Consider the following 15,689-nt stretch of genomic DNA (forward strand, 5'->3'; position numbering starts at 1 on the left):
GGATGGCCAAGAGACTTTTCTTTTTAAATACCTTCTTATTGATGTAATTGTTTTGTGGGTACAAGATAACAAAGTAGCTTTTAGGTCCACTTTTTCTTTTACCACATCCAAACACATTTCTTTTAACATATTCCAAAGTTCTCAGTAATAGAAAGAGAGTAAATTGACCTAGAGAAGAAATAAAACTTCCTTTGAAGGAAAATGGAGTTTTTGAAACACATACAGAATTCTAACATCCTACATTATTTAGTGGAATTACTTAGCAGCAACAACAAAATGTATGAAGGAGAATGCTTGTTTTTTTTTTTTTAATGCAATCTATTGATTTATTGTCATAGTGATAAACTTAATAAAAGAGATTTCATTGGGATTTTACTAAATGATTAAGGTAAGTAAAAAGGAAATTTTATAATAGTATGTATCATCTGTGGAAAAGCCTATAAATACTCCTTGGAATTGGCAGAAGCTCAGGCTACATTCTCAAAATTTGCCTTTTTAGATGTAGTGAAAGGATCTACTTCAGTTTTTTTGCCTCTCCAAACAAACCAGTGCAATTATTTTATCAGTTCTGAGTCAACTTACTGATTGAGCCGTTCATTCATATGGGTTTCAGTGTTTCTGCTAGAGAAGATTGACTAGAACATTTGCTACAAATTCATTCCTCTGTTCGTTCATTCAGCAGGTATTTGTTGCATACCAGACAATATCGTAGTACAGTTCTTATCACTGCATAATAAACATTCTAAAACTTAATGGCTTAATGTAACTGTTTATTGTATATCTGGTGATTCTGTGGTTTGACTGGGCTTAACTTAAGGTGGAGGAGGGAGTTCTTATTTCAGGTCTCTTACAAAGTTGCAGACAGATAGCAGCTGAGGTTAGAGTCATCTGGAAGGTCACCTGGGCTGGACATTCCAGATGGCATCTTCACTCATATCTCTGACCCCTTCTTGGTTTTCCATTTCATTGGGATTTTACTAAATGAAATGTAGCCTCTGTCTCTGCACAACAGAGTGTCTTGGACTTCTCATGTAGTGTCTCAGGACTCTAAGAGAAAGGAAAAGGAAACTGCCAGTTGACTTAAAGGTTAATTCTGGAATTGGCCTGGTATTATTTCTGCTGTATTCTCTTGGTTAAACTAATTATAGGCCAATCCCAAGGGAGTGACAGATTCCACTTTTAATGAAGAAATGGCATAAAGTTTATAGGAAGGGAAGGAGTTGATAGTAGTCATATTTGACACAAAGGTACTCACAGGTACTGAGGACAACGATGAAAAGTCATCTCAACTCAGGAAGTTTCCAGACTACTTGAGTTTATTTGAATGGAGAGAATCATAACAATTCAGTATTTTCTTAAATGTTGTTATATTGATACTTTTCATGAGGTACATTAAATTTTAGTGTCCATTTTCTCAAATTTTTTCTCCAATTTCTGACTTACAGGTTAAGGAATTCAATTTCCGAGCCAAATGTATCTATACTGCAGTGATGGTGCGAAGAGTAATTCTGGCCCAAGGAGATAATAAAGTTGATGACAGAGATTATTATGGGAACAAGCGACTGGAATTGGCAGGACAGGTGATTTAATTATTTTATGTCAAAAATCTGTCTTTAATGAAGGTTAATTTGGTTTTCGTTTCACGTAAGAAGAAGAAACATCTGAATGAAATACAGTTTGCATGTTTGAAGGCAAACATTTAATGCCTGACTTATTATCTCTTATAATTCCTTTAACTGTAAAAACATTAATTCTTTTTCTTTTCTTTCTTTCTTTTTTTTTTTTTTTTTTTGAGACGGAGTTTCGCTCTTGTTGCCCAGGCTAGAGGGCAATGGTGCGATCTTGGCTCACTGCAACCTCCGCCTCCTGGGTTCAAGCGATTCTCCTGCCTCAGCCTCCTAAGTAGCTGGGATTACAGGCATGTGCCACCATGCCCGGCTAATTTTGTATTTTTAGTAGAGATGGGGTTTCTCCATGTTGGTCAGGCTGGTCTTGAACTCCTGACCTCAGGTGATCCACCTGCCTCGGCCTCTCAAAGTGCTGAGATTATAGGTGTGAGCCACCACGCCCAGTCTAATTCTTTAAATGTTAATAGTACATGACCTATATCTTTTGTTGGGATGTTTACCCTCATTCTGTATAGTATACAAAGTGAAGTATGACTTTAAGTAATATCATTTATTCAGTTAACAGATATTTACTAAACACCTATTATGTTCTAGGCATACTCCTAAGTACTAGTTATATTAGAGGAAGTGAGACAGACAAAAGCCTCTTTTCTCTTACTCCTTGTAGTCTCAGTGGGAGGGAGAGAGACAATAATCAAGGAAACAATTCCCTGATTGTTTTGGTGACATGGTAGAGGTAGGTTAGTGAGGATATCGCTAACCTCATTTTAAGTCTTAGCTGATAAATGACATTTTATTTCAAGAGTGTGTGTATCTTTCAAATGGCTAGCAAGCATCCACAAATCTTTGGTTAGCAAGTATCTAAAAAGCTCCAAAAATAGTTTGCAATTATTTTCTCCTATTCTGTAGGTTGCTTTTTCACTTTCTTGACGGTGTCCTTTGATGCACAACGGTTCTTAATTTTGAAATAGTCCTATTTGTCTATTATTTTCTCTTCTTTCCAGTGCTTTTGGTGTCATATTCATGAAATTATAGACAAATTCAGTGTCAGGAAGATTTCCCGAATGTTTTCTTCTAAAAGTTTTATAGTGTTAGCTCTTAAGTTTAGGCCTTAGTTTAGGTGAGAGTTTTGTTAGATGTACATTTCTAGATTGATATTTATTATCTCTCACCATTTACTAGTTTATTTGTTTTTGTTTTTTTACTTTAGGCAAATATTTCACCTCCTTCTGCCTCAGGTTCCCTGTCTATAAAAATGGGGTTCATGCCATGTACCTTATAGGATTGTTACGGGATTAGATGAATGATGTATACCGTACCTTGAATGGCACAGAACCATTGTAATTCCTTCATAGATGTTCTGTCTTATCTCTCTAGGTGCTTTTAAGATCTTCTCTTGACTTTTGTTATTCTGTAGTTTTCTTTATGATATGCCTTGGTGTGAATTTCTTTTATTTATTTTGCTTGGTATGTGCGTGTTCCTGTTATCCCTGGATTAATGTCTTTAATCAATTCAGAAAAATTCTCAGCTATTATCTCTTCAAATGTTGCCTATCCTCTCTTCTTTCTATTCTCTTTTTCAGATTTTCCAATTAAGTGTGCTTTAAACTCTCATTTTTTTCCATATCTCTTAACCTCTGTTTTCTTTTTTCTATTATCTTTGTTCCTTTACTGCATTCTGTGTGATTGTTTTTCTAATTTAGCTCTTAGTTCATTTTCTATCCAGCCATGTTCAGTAATTGAGTTTTTTGTTGTTTACTTTTATAGAAGGCTTTTTCATATATTTTTGGTAATTTATTGGTTTTACATTTTATGATGAAAATTCTCGAACATTCAGAAAAGTTAGAATGATTTTGATCATCTTATTTTGTGTGTATTTTTATTTCTTCATTGATTTACATAGCTTTTTAAATTTCATATCAGAAAACTATTTTAGCATCTAGAATCTAATATGCCATTAATTATAAGGTGGACCACTATTTTTATTTCTACTAAGAAACAAAACACATCACCGGTTAAATTATGACACAGTGCTAAGTGTTAAGATGTATCCCATGTTTAGAAAAAAAAAAAATTCCAATTAGTGAAATATAGTAATTCCAGTATCTAATGTTCTAAAGCTGCTGAGTTAGTTGTTTTTGATTACTCTTAAGGTAGATTGGTTCCTTGTAAGTTCAGCGATCTTTATTTATGAACTCATATTTAATTGAGCTCAGATTCTGGGTGCTATACTAGGGATATTTTCTTTTGGGGATATGTATTTTCTTTTGCAGGGAATAGTGCTGACCTGGAACTTCTAAGTCTTCTTACATGATTCTGAGGATTTTGAGTTTCAGGCTCACTCCTTCATCTTGTCACTGAACTTTGATTTAGTCTCCAGGTCCCTAAGCTGATATCAGTATTTATTCTCAGGGCAACTCTGCCATTTGGATTTGCTTATTGCTCCCTACTCCCTACCGTGGCTTCACCTCATTTTTTAATCTTGTGACTCTTGGAGAGCTAAGGGGTGGTTAGGGGAGAGGGTACCTTGGAATTTTCTTATTCTTCCTGCAAGCCCAGCAGTATGTGAGAAGCATATTTTATCCAGAATCTAGTCATATTGTAGTAACCAGACTCCTCAGAGAATCTAACCCAGTGTGCTCCAAGCAGCAGAGGTCCCTTCATTTTCACGGTAGACTTGAAGCTTCATGAGGACAGAGACTGCATCTTTCTTGTTCATCTTACTAAACTTTGCAACTAATAAGATGCCCCAGATATAGTGTCATCACATATTTGTTGTAGTAATGAATCAGTTAATTACATGTTCTAAAATAGTTTACTTTAAAGCCCCTTTGAATTCTGATATTCTTTCTTCATTGCTGTCTTAATCAGTTAGCAGTGCCATCTACCCATGCTGCTGAGCTGGGAACCTCTGTGTCACTCCAGACTCTTCCTGTTCCTTCAGTCTACACGTCAGGTTTGTCAAATCATCAAATCCTGCCTGTGCCATTTCCTAAATGCATCTCTAATTTATCTCCAGTGTAACTGTTAGAGCACAGGCCTTCAACTTCAGTGTAACCTCCTAACGAGCCTCTCTGTTCTTAGCTTCACCCCAACTCCATTCATCTTCCACAGTGCTAATAAAATTATTTCAACACACAAATACGATCTTCTCACTCTTGTGCTTAGGCTGTTTGAATGGCTCCCTCTGAAAGCAGTGAGGTCACTACAGTGAGATGCGATGTGGTTAATGGAAGATGCCAAGTTAGGGAATGTGTCAGCCAAATCATCTTTTAGGAATGTAGAGTCTGTTGTTGGTGACAATTCTTAGGAGATCAGTCTGTGTGGTTGTCACAGAGGGATGATTGTATGGTTGATAAGAAGAGGATGCCAAGCTTCCATAATAACTAAAGATATGGTAACTTAGGGATATGGTTATATAAAGTGCTGGCATGTTCCTAATTAGAGGTACTACTTCCTGAGTCCCCTGGAATTTTCCCAGGAGATATATATCCATGAATGATACCACCCGGCCTAGAATGAGGTTTTGCAGAGCCCAAGACACTTCTTTTGTTATTCTGATGGTTGTTCATTTATTTTACCAATTTAAACAAATATCTTTGATTTTTTTAAAAAAAAGTGTTATGATTTTAAAAAAATAATGTTGGCAGTAAAAATAATAAACATAGTAAAATAGCGGGAGTCATTCTTAGCAAATATTTTTTTTAAAATAGCATAGCACAAAGAATTTTAAGCAAAAAGGTTTGCAGTGAAAAGTGACCCACCTGTGACCCTCCTTTCCATCTGACTGAATTCCCCAGTTCTCCTTTCCAGAAAGTCACTTTTCCTATACTTTCCTCTATCTTTCCAGAGACACTCTATGCATATACAAATGTCTTTATTAACTGGCATTTTAAAGTTAAACCATTGGAAACTCTTGCCCTGAAAACTATTCAGGCCTCTGTGTGAATTTATGCTTAGTGGGGCTTCCTTGAGGACTTTTGTCATGGGCAAGTTTGGAGTCAGGTTTTGCAAGTTCAAAAGAAATTATATAAAGGAACAGTTTGCTGTCATTAGTTTGAAACAGATTTTCAAACCAGTAATGTCCGAGAATGTTATTTGACCATTACTGCCAAGCCCTTTGACTTAAGGGGGAATTTAATCAGTTAAATGTGTCTGTTGCTACAGAAATTGACATATACCTGCTTGTGTATGTGCTTTTTAGTTATGAAAAATTGCATACACACCACTATATATAATGTGTGCATTAAGTCTGATAAAGCAAATACTTATATATTCCCATTCAATTTAAGAATAAACACAGCATCAATACATTTGAATCCTCCGTGTGCCTTCTCTTGTTCTTGGCTGCCCCTCCCATCTGTCTGTCTGGAGGCTCTGGCCATGTGCCTGCCTATTCACTTGGTACCAAGCAATCCCAACACATTCCTGAGCATTCTCTGTGTGATTAGGTGAAGCACACGTCCTTTTCCCAGGAGCATCCGCAGCAGACCTGAGCTTCAGATGTAGGTTTCAGAGTTTTTCAAGCATGAACTCTTAGTTGGAATCCCAATATTAAAACAGATAAAAGTTGAGCCTTTCTGGTTGAGGTGGGACAGAGGGGTTCTCTGCCTCCTTCCCCTTCCCCTGAAACTCCTCCATGGAATTCATAAGCACAGTCTCCTCTGTAGAAGAATGTTTAGATTCTTTCACAGAGCCTGTAGGATCCTCGATGATCATGCCCCTCTGTGCCTTTCCAGCCTCCTCTCATGCCAAAGTGAGCCACTTACATCTTCTCAAACATACCATAATGCTCTTCTATCACTCCATTCCTTTGAGTTATGCCTTTTACCGAAGCTGCGCCTCCCTCATATCCCTTTCACCCTCTCTCTAAAGAGGAGCTCCTCCTTATTCATCATTTGAGCCCTCTCTGAAACTGTAACTATAACCTCCTAGGTGCAGTTAGTTGCTCTGTCTTCCTTAGGCCAGTAGCAGTTTATTCAAGTCTTTATTTGCATGCTAAATTAACATATAATTCTTTACTTCCATGCTTCTTCCCTCTTTTAGGTTGTAAGCTCATTGAGGACAGGAACCATTTATATTCATCTCGTTATTTCCACATATGTGCAGGCTGATATTTGAATAAGGAGAAGTTGCTCTCATGCAGCCTTGCAAACTGCATTCCAGCAAGAGACACAACCAAGTTCACATCTCCTAAGGCAGGAATGAGTTTAGGGACTGGAGAAACTGATAGAGGGTCAGTGTGACTGGAGTGAGTGAGGTGTCAGGATGGTAAGAAATGACACTGGAGACCCATGTGGAGGCCGGATTATCTGGGGCCCTGTGAGTCATGAAAAGAGACTTGGATTTAATTCTACATGCAGCAGAAGACTATTGAAGGGTTTTAGTCAGGGAAGTGACACGATCTGATTTTTAGTTTAGAAAAATCTGATGTGGAGATGAACAGGCCAAGAGTGGACTGGCTAGAAACTGTAGCAGTTTTCCAGATGAGAGATAGTGGGGCTGGGATGGTCACAGCAGATAGCAGATAGTACCACAACTAAAATTTAAAAACTAGAATTCTGAAATTATAGTAATTTTAGGTTTTGGAAAAAAAAAATTAGTATCTGGACTACTGAGGAAGCTCTGTTTGGTTAATGGCCACTACTTAGCAGTTAGGTTTTTGGCCACCTTCAGATTGACCACTGTGCAAGGAATTATGGGTATCCTCACCATCAATCCCGTTTTTACTGTTTTTTACTTGGGAAAAATCATGGTGTTAAATGAGTTCATTAAAAAAAGTTGATTGTTTACAGGAATAAGGAATGGAGTAACAAGGGGGGAAAGGAGAGCTGATCCTGTTGCTTAAAAAATTAGAATTAAAAAGAGGGTTCCCATGTGCAAGAAAACATAGCTTTATAAACAATGTAAAGACACAAAAGGCATTGTGTTGGCAAAAATGTGTAAAAACAATAGCTGCTAATTTCACACCCCATGGGATGAGGGAGCATAAATGTGCTTCAGCTTTAGATAACAGAGTTGTCTCCACTGGCCAAGCAGGTTCACAGAGCTTTCCCTCAGTCTTGCTGCCACAAGAGGGTTGGCAGGCCAGCCGCCAGTAGAGGTGTTAGCAAAACCTACCGATTTCAGGCTTAATCTTTCACCTACCTTTTCTTTTTCGGTAATGTGTTCATTATTTGCTGAGCATTACTCTATTCTTTGTCTGCAAATTTTTTGTTTCTAATGCAGCTTGCTTTGTATGGGTGAGATATGGAATGGCACCAAAATCCGGCACCCTGGAAAGCCAGGGATTTCCACCCTATGACAAAAGAATGCCGTCTTGACTTCAGAGATTGCCTAATCCCAGCTGTTCTGATAATGTAATTAAGGCTGCCTAATGTCTTTAATTTTGCAACCAGTTTGTGTGAAAAGGAGAATTTGGCACTCTGAAGGCTTAAACACTAAATAGCAATCTCAAGATGCCTAATTAGAATTCTCTGACATTAAGCTAATTGGTGAAACTGTATTTCAGCAGCTTAACTTCTTTATTAATTTTTTAAGCATTTTCATTGAAAATCAATTTTTCACTGAAATATGATTTGCTCTTTACTGCTCCTGTCTTAAACAGGCTGAAAGGCCTTATACTAGCAAGGTATTGAATATTATCACCAGCATTCCTTCCCTTTTAGTCATTTTACTTTTGACCTAAATAATGTGGTTTATTGTGTGGATGGCCTTGTGGTTTCTCACTGCTCTGTGAACTTGAACAGCATTTTTTCTTTTAAACAGAAATTTTAGGAGTGGGGAAATTTAATAATGAGGCAGTATTTCTGTTGACTGTGCTCTTACTTTTTACTTGTTTAGTACCAGAACGTTTCCTTGTGTTTGAATCAAGGGGCTACAATAAATTCAGCTGGGATCCAAAAAAACTTTGTCATAATTTGAGACAAAAGTGTCTAAGTGTAAGGAACTAATTAAAATAGAGCTGAGCTTTTATTGTTTAGGTTAAGGGCATTCGATTCTGTTCAGGATGCTTATTCAAGTTCCTTTTGCCAGTTTCCACAGGAAGTTGCTGGAATGGGCTTCTTCATCCCCTCTCACCCCTCTGCACCTGCTTCCATTCCCATATTCTTTCTTTCCAAGAGTGAAACTGCTGGGTCTCACTGTAAGAAAGGATTAAGCTCTCAGAGGAGGAAGTTTTCTCTTTAGAACACTTCTGACATAGTAAATTCAAATTCAAGATCCAGTCTTTTCTATCTGAAAAGTTGGTCTTAGTAGAAAAGTGGAAGGACATGTCTTAACTTTAAAGAAGGAAAAGCATGAAATCCAATTCCACTTAGGAAATTCCTTCTTTGGCACTAGCTAGAGGAGAAGATTCATTTGCTTTGAATACCTTCTTCATTCTGAGTCAGAAAACTACCTATCAGAAACATGCAGGAATATAGTCAATATGGAATTTGGAAAATCCTGCTTAAACATATTTCACTGAACCTCAGAATTCTTTAAGAAATTAATTAGTATAAATATGCCCCCCATATTACTTTAATGTTTTGTTATTTAACTTAGATCACAAATATATTGGGCTTTTTTCTTCCACTGCAAAGAAAAAAGATGTGTACAAAGGGAAAAAACTAATCAAATTAATTTTATAGGGGTATTTAGTATTCATAATATCTGTTATATTATTGAAGAAGTCTGCCTGTTTTTTATTTGTAGTGAGCCAGCTATTTAGTTTTGCTTTTTTATTTTTTATGAACTTGATATAACTGGCATTCTGGTTATGTTACTCTGTTACATGCTATCTAAAAACAGTGGCTTAAAACAACCATTTTATTATACATACCTCACAGTTTTGTGGGTCAAGAACTCAGGCGGGACTTGGCTATTTGATTCTTCTGTTTCACATGGTGTTGATGGAGGTTGGTTGGTTGGTGTTCTGCTAGAGGATGGTAGGAAGGGCTGGAAAGCTAGGCTCAGGTCTTTCCAGAGTTGTCACATTCGATGGCTCAGGAATCCAAGAGTAAATGTTTCCTGTAGACGAGAAACTGTGTGACCTTAATGACCTAGACTGAAAGTCACAACATCACTTATGTTTATTCTATTGGTCAAATAGTCCCCACCCAGATGTGGGGCAGTGGGGCGCAGGGGAGGGGTGGGCATGGGCCATACTGCTCAATGTTTAGTTCAGAGATCAGCCAGAGATTTGGGCAAACTTTATATACATAATTTGGAGTTTTCTTCCTTGCGTTCTCTCCTTTATGGAATTCCCCTTCACCTTCCAGCTACTCAAATCCAGTAGTTCAGATCTTTTTCTTCTGTTTCTCCAGTCCAGTAAGACTGCTGGTCTTTCTCTGAGTTTCAGCTTCCCAATGTGGCTTGGACTCTTTTTATTAATGTGGCCTACCCTTAGGTGAAAAGCCTTAAAAATGAGACATGTACCCAGTGCCATTCACTCTCAGTGTCCTGCTTTTCAACACTCCCAAGTGCCTTCAAAAAGTTTTTAAATGTTTTGTCCAGAATTTATAATTATTATCTGCAGATGAATCCATCTGATAGGACCTACTCTACCAATTCGGGAAACACAGCCACCTAGTCTGTTTTCATGAGTCACTGTTCCATCCCATTGATTTGGCTTCCATAATCACTGTTTTAAAATATCACTGTGGTTTAATAGCATTTATAGGTAATTTTTAACATAAAAATTAAAATGTTACATTTATATGTTATGAAGGGTACAAATAAAATGAACACCCTCAAAGCCACTACTCAACAACTAGACTATTACCAATACCATTTCATTTACCTATGTACCCCCTACTCTGTTCTTCACTTTCCCCTACTGTCCTGAACTTTTGCATTTTTTAATTTATTGATTTATTATATCATTTACATTTTTAATTTTAAAGTTTTAAAATTATTTATTACAGTATAAGCTTTGCTTACTTTTGAGCTTTATAGAAATAGATCCGTACCATAAAATTTCTCTGCAATTTTTTTCTTCTTTCAACATTAACATGTATCTATATTGTTGCATGTCACTGTAGTTCATTTTCATTTCTGTTTTCCATTGTGTCAAGATGTGATACAGTATGATGAATACCACTTTATTCATTCTACTGATCAAGGACTTTGTATTGTTTCTCCCCATTTGACATTTAAAAAAAAAAAAGCAAAAAAAGAAAACCACAGCAGCACTGGCATTCTTATTTTTATCTCCTGGTTTCCATATGCAAGAGTTTCTCTAAGGAGGATTACCTAGTCATGGAGTCAGAGTCAAGTTAAATTTTTACCTGAACTGGAGAATGCCAAACTGGTTTCCCAGGTATTTCTACATTACATTGTATATGAATTTCTGATGATCTCCATCCCATGACTTAGTATCAAAAACTTTTAAGTTTTTGTCTAATAGGTGCAAAGTGGCTTCTCCTTGTGGTCTTAATTTGCATTTTCTACATTATTAATGAGGTTGAGCCCCTTTTCATGTACTTATTGATTATTCCTGTTTTCTTTGAAATGTCTTTTGGGTTTTTCCCATTTTTGTTATTGATTTCATGGAGATTTTTGTGTATTTTGCATCCTAATTTTTTGTTATATGTGTTGCAAATATCCTCTTCCAGTCTACATTCTTTTTTAAATAACTATATATATATATAAATATATATATATATACACACACACACACACACACACACACACACACACACACACACACACACACACACACTTTTTTTTTTTTTTTTTTGGAGACAGAGTCTGGCTCTGTTACCCAGGCTGGAGTGCAGTGGTGTGATCTCTGCTCACTGCAACCTCCACCTCCTGGGTTCAGGCAATCCTCCTGCCTCAGCCTCCCAGGTAGCTGGGATTACAGGCGTGTACTACCACACCCAGCTAATTTTTGTGTTTTTAGTAGAGATGGGGTTTTGCCATGTTGGCCAGGCTGGTCTCGAACTCCTGACCTCAAGTGATCCACCTGTCTCAGCCTCCCAAAGTGTTAGGATTACAAGCATGAGCCACAGCACCCAGCCAACTTTATAGTATTTTAAAATGCTACTAATTTGTGCTTTTAGTTGCAGTCATTTGTCAGCTATCTTCCTTTTAATAGTGCTTGATATGGTTTGAATCTGTGTCCCCACCCAAATTTCATGTTGACATGTAATCCCCGATGCTGGAGGTGGAGCCTGGTGGGAGGTGATTGGATCATGGGGGTGGTTTTTAATGGTTTAGCACCATCCTTCTAGTGCCATTCTCTTGATAGAATTCTCATGAGATCTGGTTGCTTAAAAATGTGTAGCATCGCCCCCTTCTCCCTTTTCTTCCTGCTCTGACCATATAAGACATACTTGCTTCCCCTTTGCCTTCTGCCATAATTGTAAGTTTCCTGAGGCCTCCCCAGAAACTGAGCAGATGGCAGCATCATGCTTCCTATACAGCCTGCTAAACCATGAACCAATTAAACCTCTTTTCTTTATAAAGTACACAGTCTCAGTTGTTTCTTTATAGCAAGGCAAGAACAGACTAATACAGTGCTCTTTATTTTTTAAGCTTGTGTGTTTAGTATTTGTTCTTTTGTTCATCTGTAATGAAGTAAGGAATCCAATTTCATTTGTTTTCCAAATGGATAACTGGTTATCCCAGCTCCATTTATTATATAGTCTTTCATTTCCTCACTGATCCAAAATGCATCTCTATCATATAACAAGTTTTATTATATGTGCAGATCTTTTCTGGACTCTTTGATCTATCCATTGGTCAGGTTGTCTATGTACTCATTAGTACCTTCAGCTTTTTTAGGAATATCTTGGCTATTTCAGGGTCTTAGCTTTTCCATATAAATTTTAGAGTTATTTTGTCAATTTTCATCAAAATAAATCTTCTAGGGATTCTAATTGGCATTGTATTGGAACTGTAGATCAATTTGGAGAAGATTTGTAATCTTAAAATATGTAGACTTTTTATCCATGAATATTTTCCTTTCATTATTTTGGTTTTCTTTGATGTTTTTCAATAAAGATTTATAATTTTATTCATGAAAGTCTTGCACCTCTTTCAGATTTATTTCTAAGTTTTTAAGGGTTTTTGGTTAACATTTTAAATAAAAATATTAATAACATTTTCCAAAATACACAAAAATAGAATAGTAAAATTAACTCCTATATATCCATCACAGACCTTCAACTGTTATCAGTGGAAGGCGATGTTGTTTCATCTATACCCTTCTCAACTCTTTCCCCTCCCCTTATTCCCCAAATTGTGTTGTTTAAACAAATTGTAGCCATCAAATCATTTCATTATCTCAGCTGTCAAATAACATTCTGTAAATACTTAAAAATATGTCTCTAAAAGACATGACTAAAATTTTTCACACCTTAAAATTTTTCATATGTTTTCACACGTTAAAATTTTTTAGATAGATGGATAGATAAGATAGGAAGGAATTGATTATGGGCATTGGCACTTGTGATTATGGAGACAGAGAAGTCCCACAATGTGCTGTCTGCAATCTGGAGAACCAGAGAAGCTAGTGGTATAGTTTAGTCAAAGTCCAAGGGCCTGAGAACCAGGGAGGTGATGGTGTTTACTCTCAGACTGAGGCTGAACGACTGAGAACCTAGAGTTCTGATGTCCAAGGCCAGGAGAAGATGGGTGTCTCAGCTCCAGAAGAGATAATAAATTTGCCTTTCTTCTGATTTTTTTGTTCTATGTCCTCAACAGTTTGGATGATGCCCACTCACATTGGTTGAGGGCAGATCTTCCTTACTCAGCCCACTGATTGAAATGTCAATCTCTTCCAGAAACACCCCCAGAGATACACCCAGAAATAATGCTTTACCAACCTTCTGGGCATTCCTTAACCCAGTCAAGTCGACACCTAAAATTAACTATCACGTATCTTTATGGTGTTTTTTTTTTTTTGAGACGGAGTCTTACTCTGTCGCCCAGGCTGGAGTGCAGTGGTACAACCTCGGCTCATTGCAACCTCCGCCTCCCGGGTTCAAGTGATTCTCCTACCTCGGCCTCCTGAGTAACTGGAATTATAGGCACCCACCACCACACCCGGCTAATTTTTGTATTTTTAGTAGAGATGGGGTTTCACCATGTTGGTGAGGCTGGTCTCAAACTCCTGACCTCATAATCCGCCCGCCTTGGCCTCCCAAAGTGCTGGGATTACAGATGTGAGCCACCGTGCCCAGCCCTCATGGTGTCTTTTAACATATATATATATATATATTCCTCTCCCTCCTAAATTTCTTATAAACCAGAAGTTAAATCTAGAGGATAAATGGTATTCCGATTTTGGTTTGGTTTGGTTTGGGACTAGAACACTTCATGGGTGGTGGGGGTATATCCTATCCTGTATGTCTGATTTTATACACTTTTTGTGCCATTGAAATTGATCATTGGGTTTAGGTGTTTGGGTCCCTGATTCATCCATTAAGTTCCCCATCAACTTTTCTCCTGATAGTTTTATTTAGCATCTGATGATGATCATTTCCTTTATTCATTATCTCATTAGGGCATGCAAAATAATGATATTCTAACATTTTCATCCTGGTCCATTTATTAGCTGGAATTTTTTAATACAGAGTACTTTCATTGTCATCCCTTTCGTTACCCTGAAACGTAATTTACGTGGGAAAGGCGGGGTAAATGCTTGCTACATTTTTTTCAAGCCTGTTTGCAGAATAATGATTTAGTTCTCTAATTTCCTCCAGAAGTGAATAGTGAAGGTTTTTTTTTTTTCTGAGTATTATTATGAACTTAGGAATTTTAACATTTGTACTTAAGTTTTAGAATTAGCTTCTCCATTTTCACAAATAATAAAAGCCTGCAAGCTCTTTCATTGAGATTGCATTTGAATTTGTAGTTCAGTCTGGGGAGAACTGTTATCTAAATAATATTTAGCTTTCCAATCCATGAACTTATCATCTCACCTATTGAAGTTTTCTTTAATTTCTTTCAGTAATTTTTAGTTGCTTTGTGTTTATTGGCCTTGTATCTTGCAAACTTGCTAAACACATGTAATATTTCTGTTAAGGCTTTTTCTTAGATTCTTTTGGATTTTCTATGTGGATAAACATATTATCTGCAAGTAAAGACAGTTTTATTGCTTCTTTTCCAATGTTTATATCTTTTATTTCTTTATTTTGTCCTATGGAACTGAATGGCACCTCCAATACAATGTTGAATAGGAGTGATGAGAATGGGCAATCTTTTCTTTTTCCCCCCTTTTCTAAAGGAAAGCTTTCAGTTTCCTGCCCCTTCCCTGCAGATCTGGCCCCTGCTGTGTATCAGTGCAGGATCTTTGCCCAACCAGGTTTCCTGTTCCTCCCCTAGGGAAAGATGCTTCTCCCTTCTCTTCCCTCTGGCATTGCACCTTGTCCTGAAATCAGAGGGTTTACTGGACCTCTTCCAGGGGGAGACTGTTGTTGCTAGTTACTGTAGGTGCAGAGCTTGTTGGGAGAGCAGGGGTGATTAGGGACAGATAGCTTTTGCTTCTATCCCTCTCTGAGAGGAGGTTATTTTTGCCTCCCGGGACTTTGCTAGGCAGGAGGGCGTCCTGCCCCCTTCCCAGGGACTTAGGTGTTGCTTCCTATGCAAGAAAGCCCAGGGAAGTAGGTAGGTAGGGTTTTATTGCCTGTGTTCCAGCAAAGGGATCTTTCTCAGGTCTTCTGCCTCGCTGCAGCCTTTCATGAGCACTCCACAGAAAGGAACTCGTGAGTGGGTGTGGACACTTCTTGTGCCTGGGCTTCAGAAGAACTCTGAACTTGTGTGACAGTCCACATTTGGCCTTTAAGAAGTCCTTAAAATTTTAGCTGATTCTTCTATTACACTATTTGCATCCTAATCTTTAAAGTATAACCACCTAATTGTACCTTCTAAACAATATAATGTAGTTGTGCTGGGTTTTGAACCTTATATAAATGGAATCGTGCCATATGTATATTGTTTTGTGTCTGATTTCTTTTGCTGAGTATTTGTTTTTAATACTCAGCCATGATTTTGTGGTTTGTGATTTTTTGTTCATTTTCATTGTTTTATAGTGTTTCATTATATGAGTATACCACAGTTTGTCTACATATT

General features: G+C 37.3%; 1 protein-coding gene across 2 annotated transcripts in view; it reads left to right on the forward strand.

Moving 5' to 3' along the window:
• Positions 1-15,689, forward strand: part of POLR3B (RNA polymerase III subunit B) — a 136,524-nt gene that overhangs the window by 44,881 nt on the left and 75,954 nt on the right. For both annotated transcript variants that reach the window (XM_050748622.1, XM_050748623.1), the window contains one exon: positions 1,446-1,580. In XM_050748622.1, the coding sequence (XP_050604579.1) occupies positions 1,446-1,580 (135 nt within the window). The remainder of the gene's footprint in view (positions 1-1,445; positions 1,581-15,689) is intronic.

This window comes from Macaca thibetana, chromosome 11 (genome assembly GCF_024542745.1).
Source record: "Macaca thibetana thibetana isolate TM-01 chromosome 11, ASM2454274v1, whole genome shotgun sequence".
In the NCBI taxonomy this organism is placed as follows: Eukaryota; Metazoa; Chordata; class Mammalia; order Primates; family Cercopithecidae; genus Macaca; species Macaca thibetana.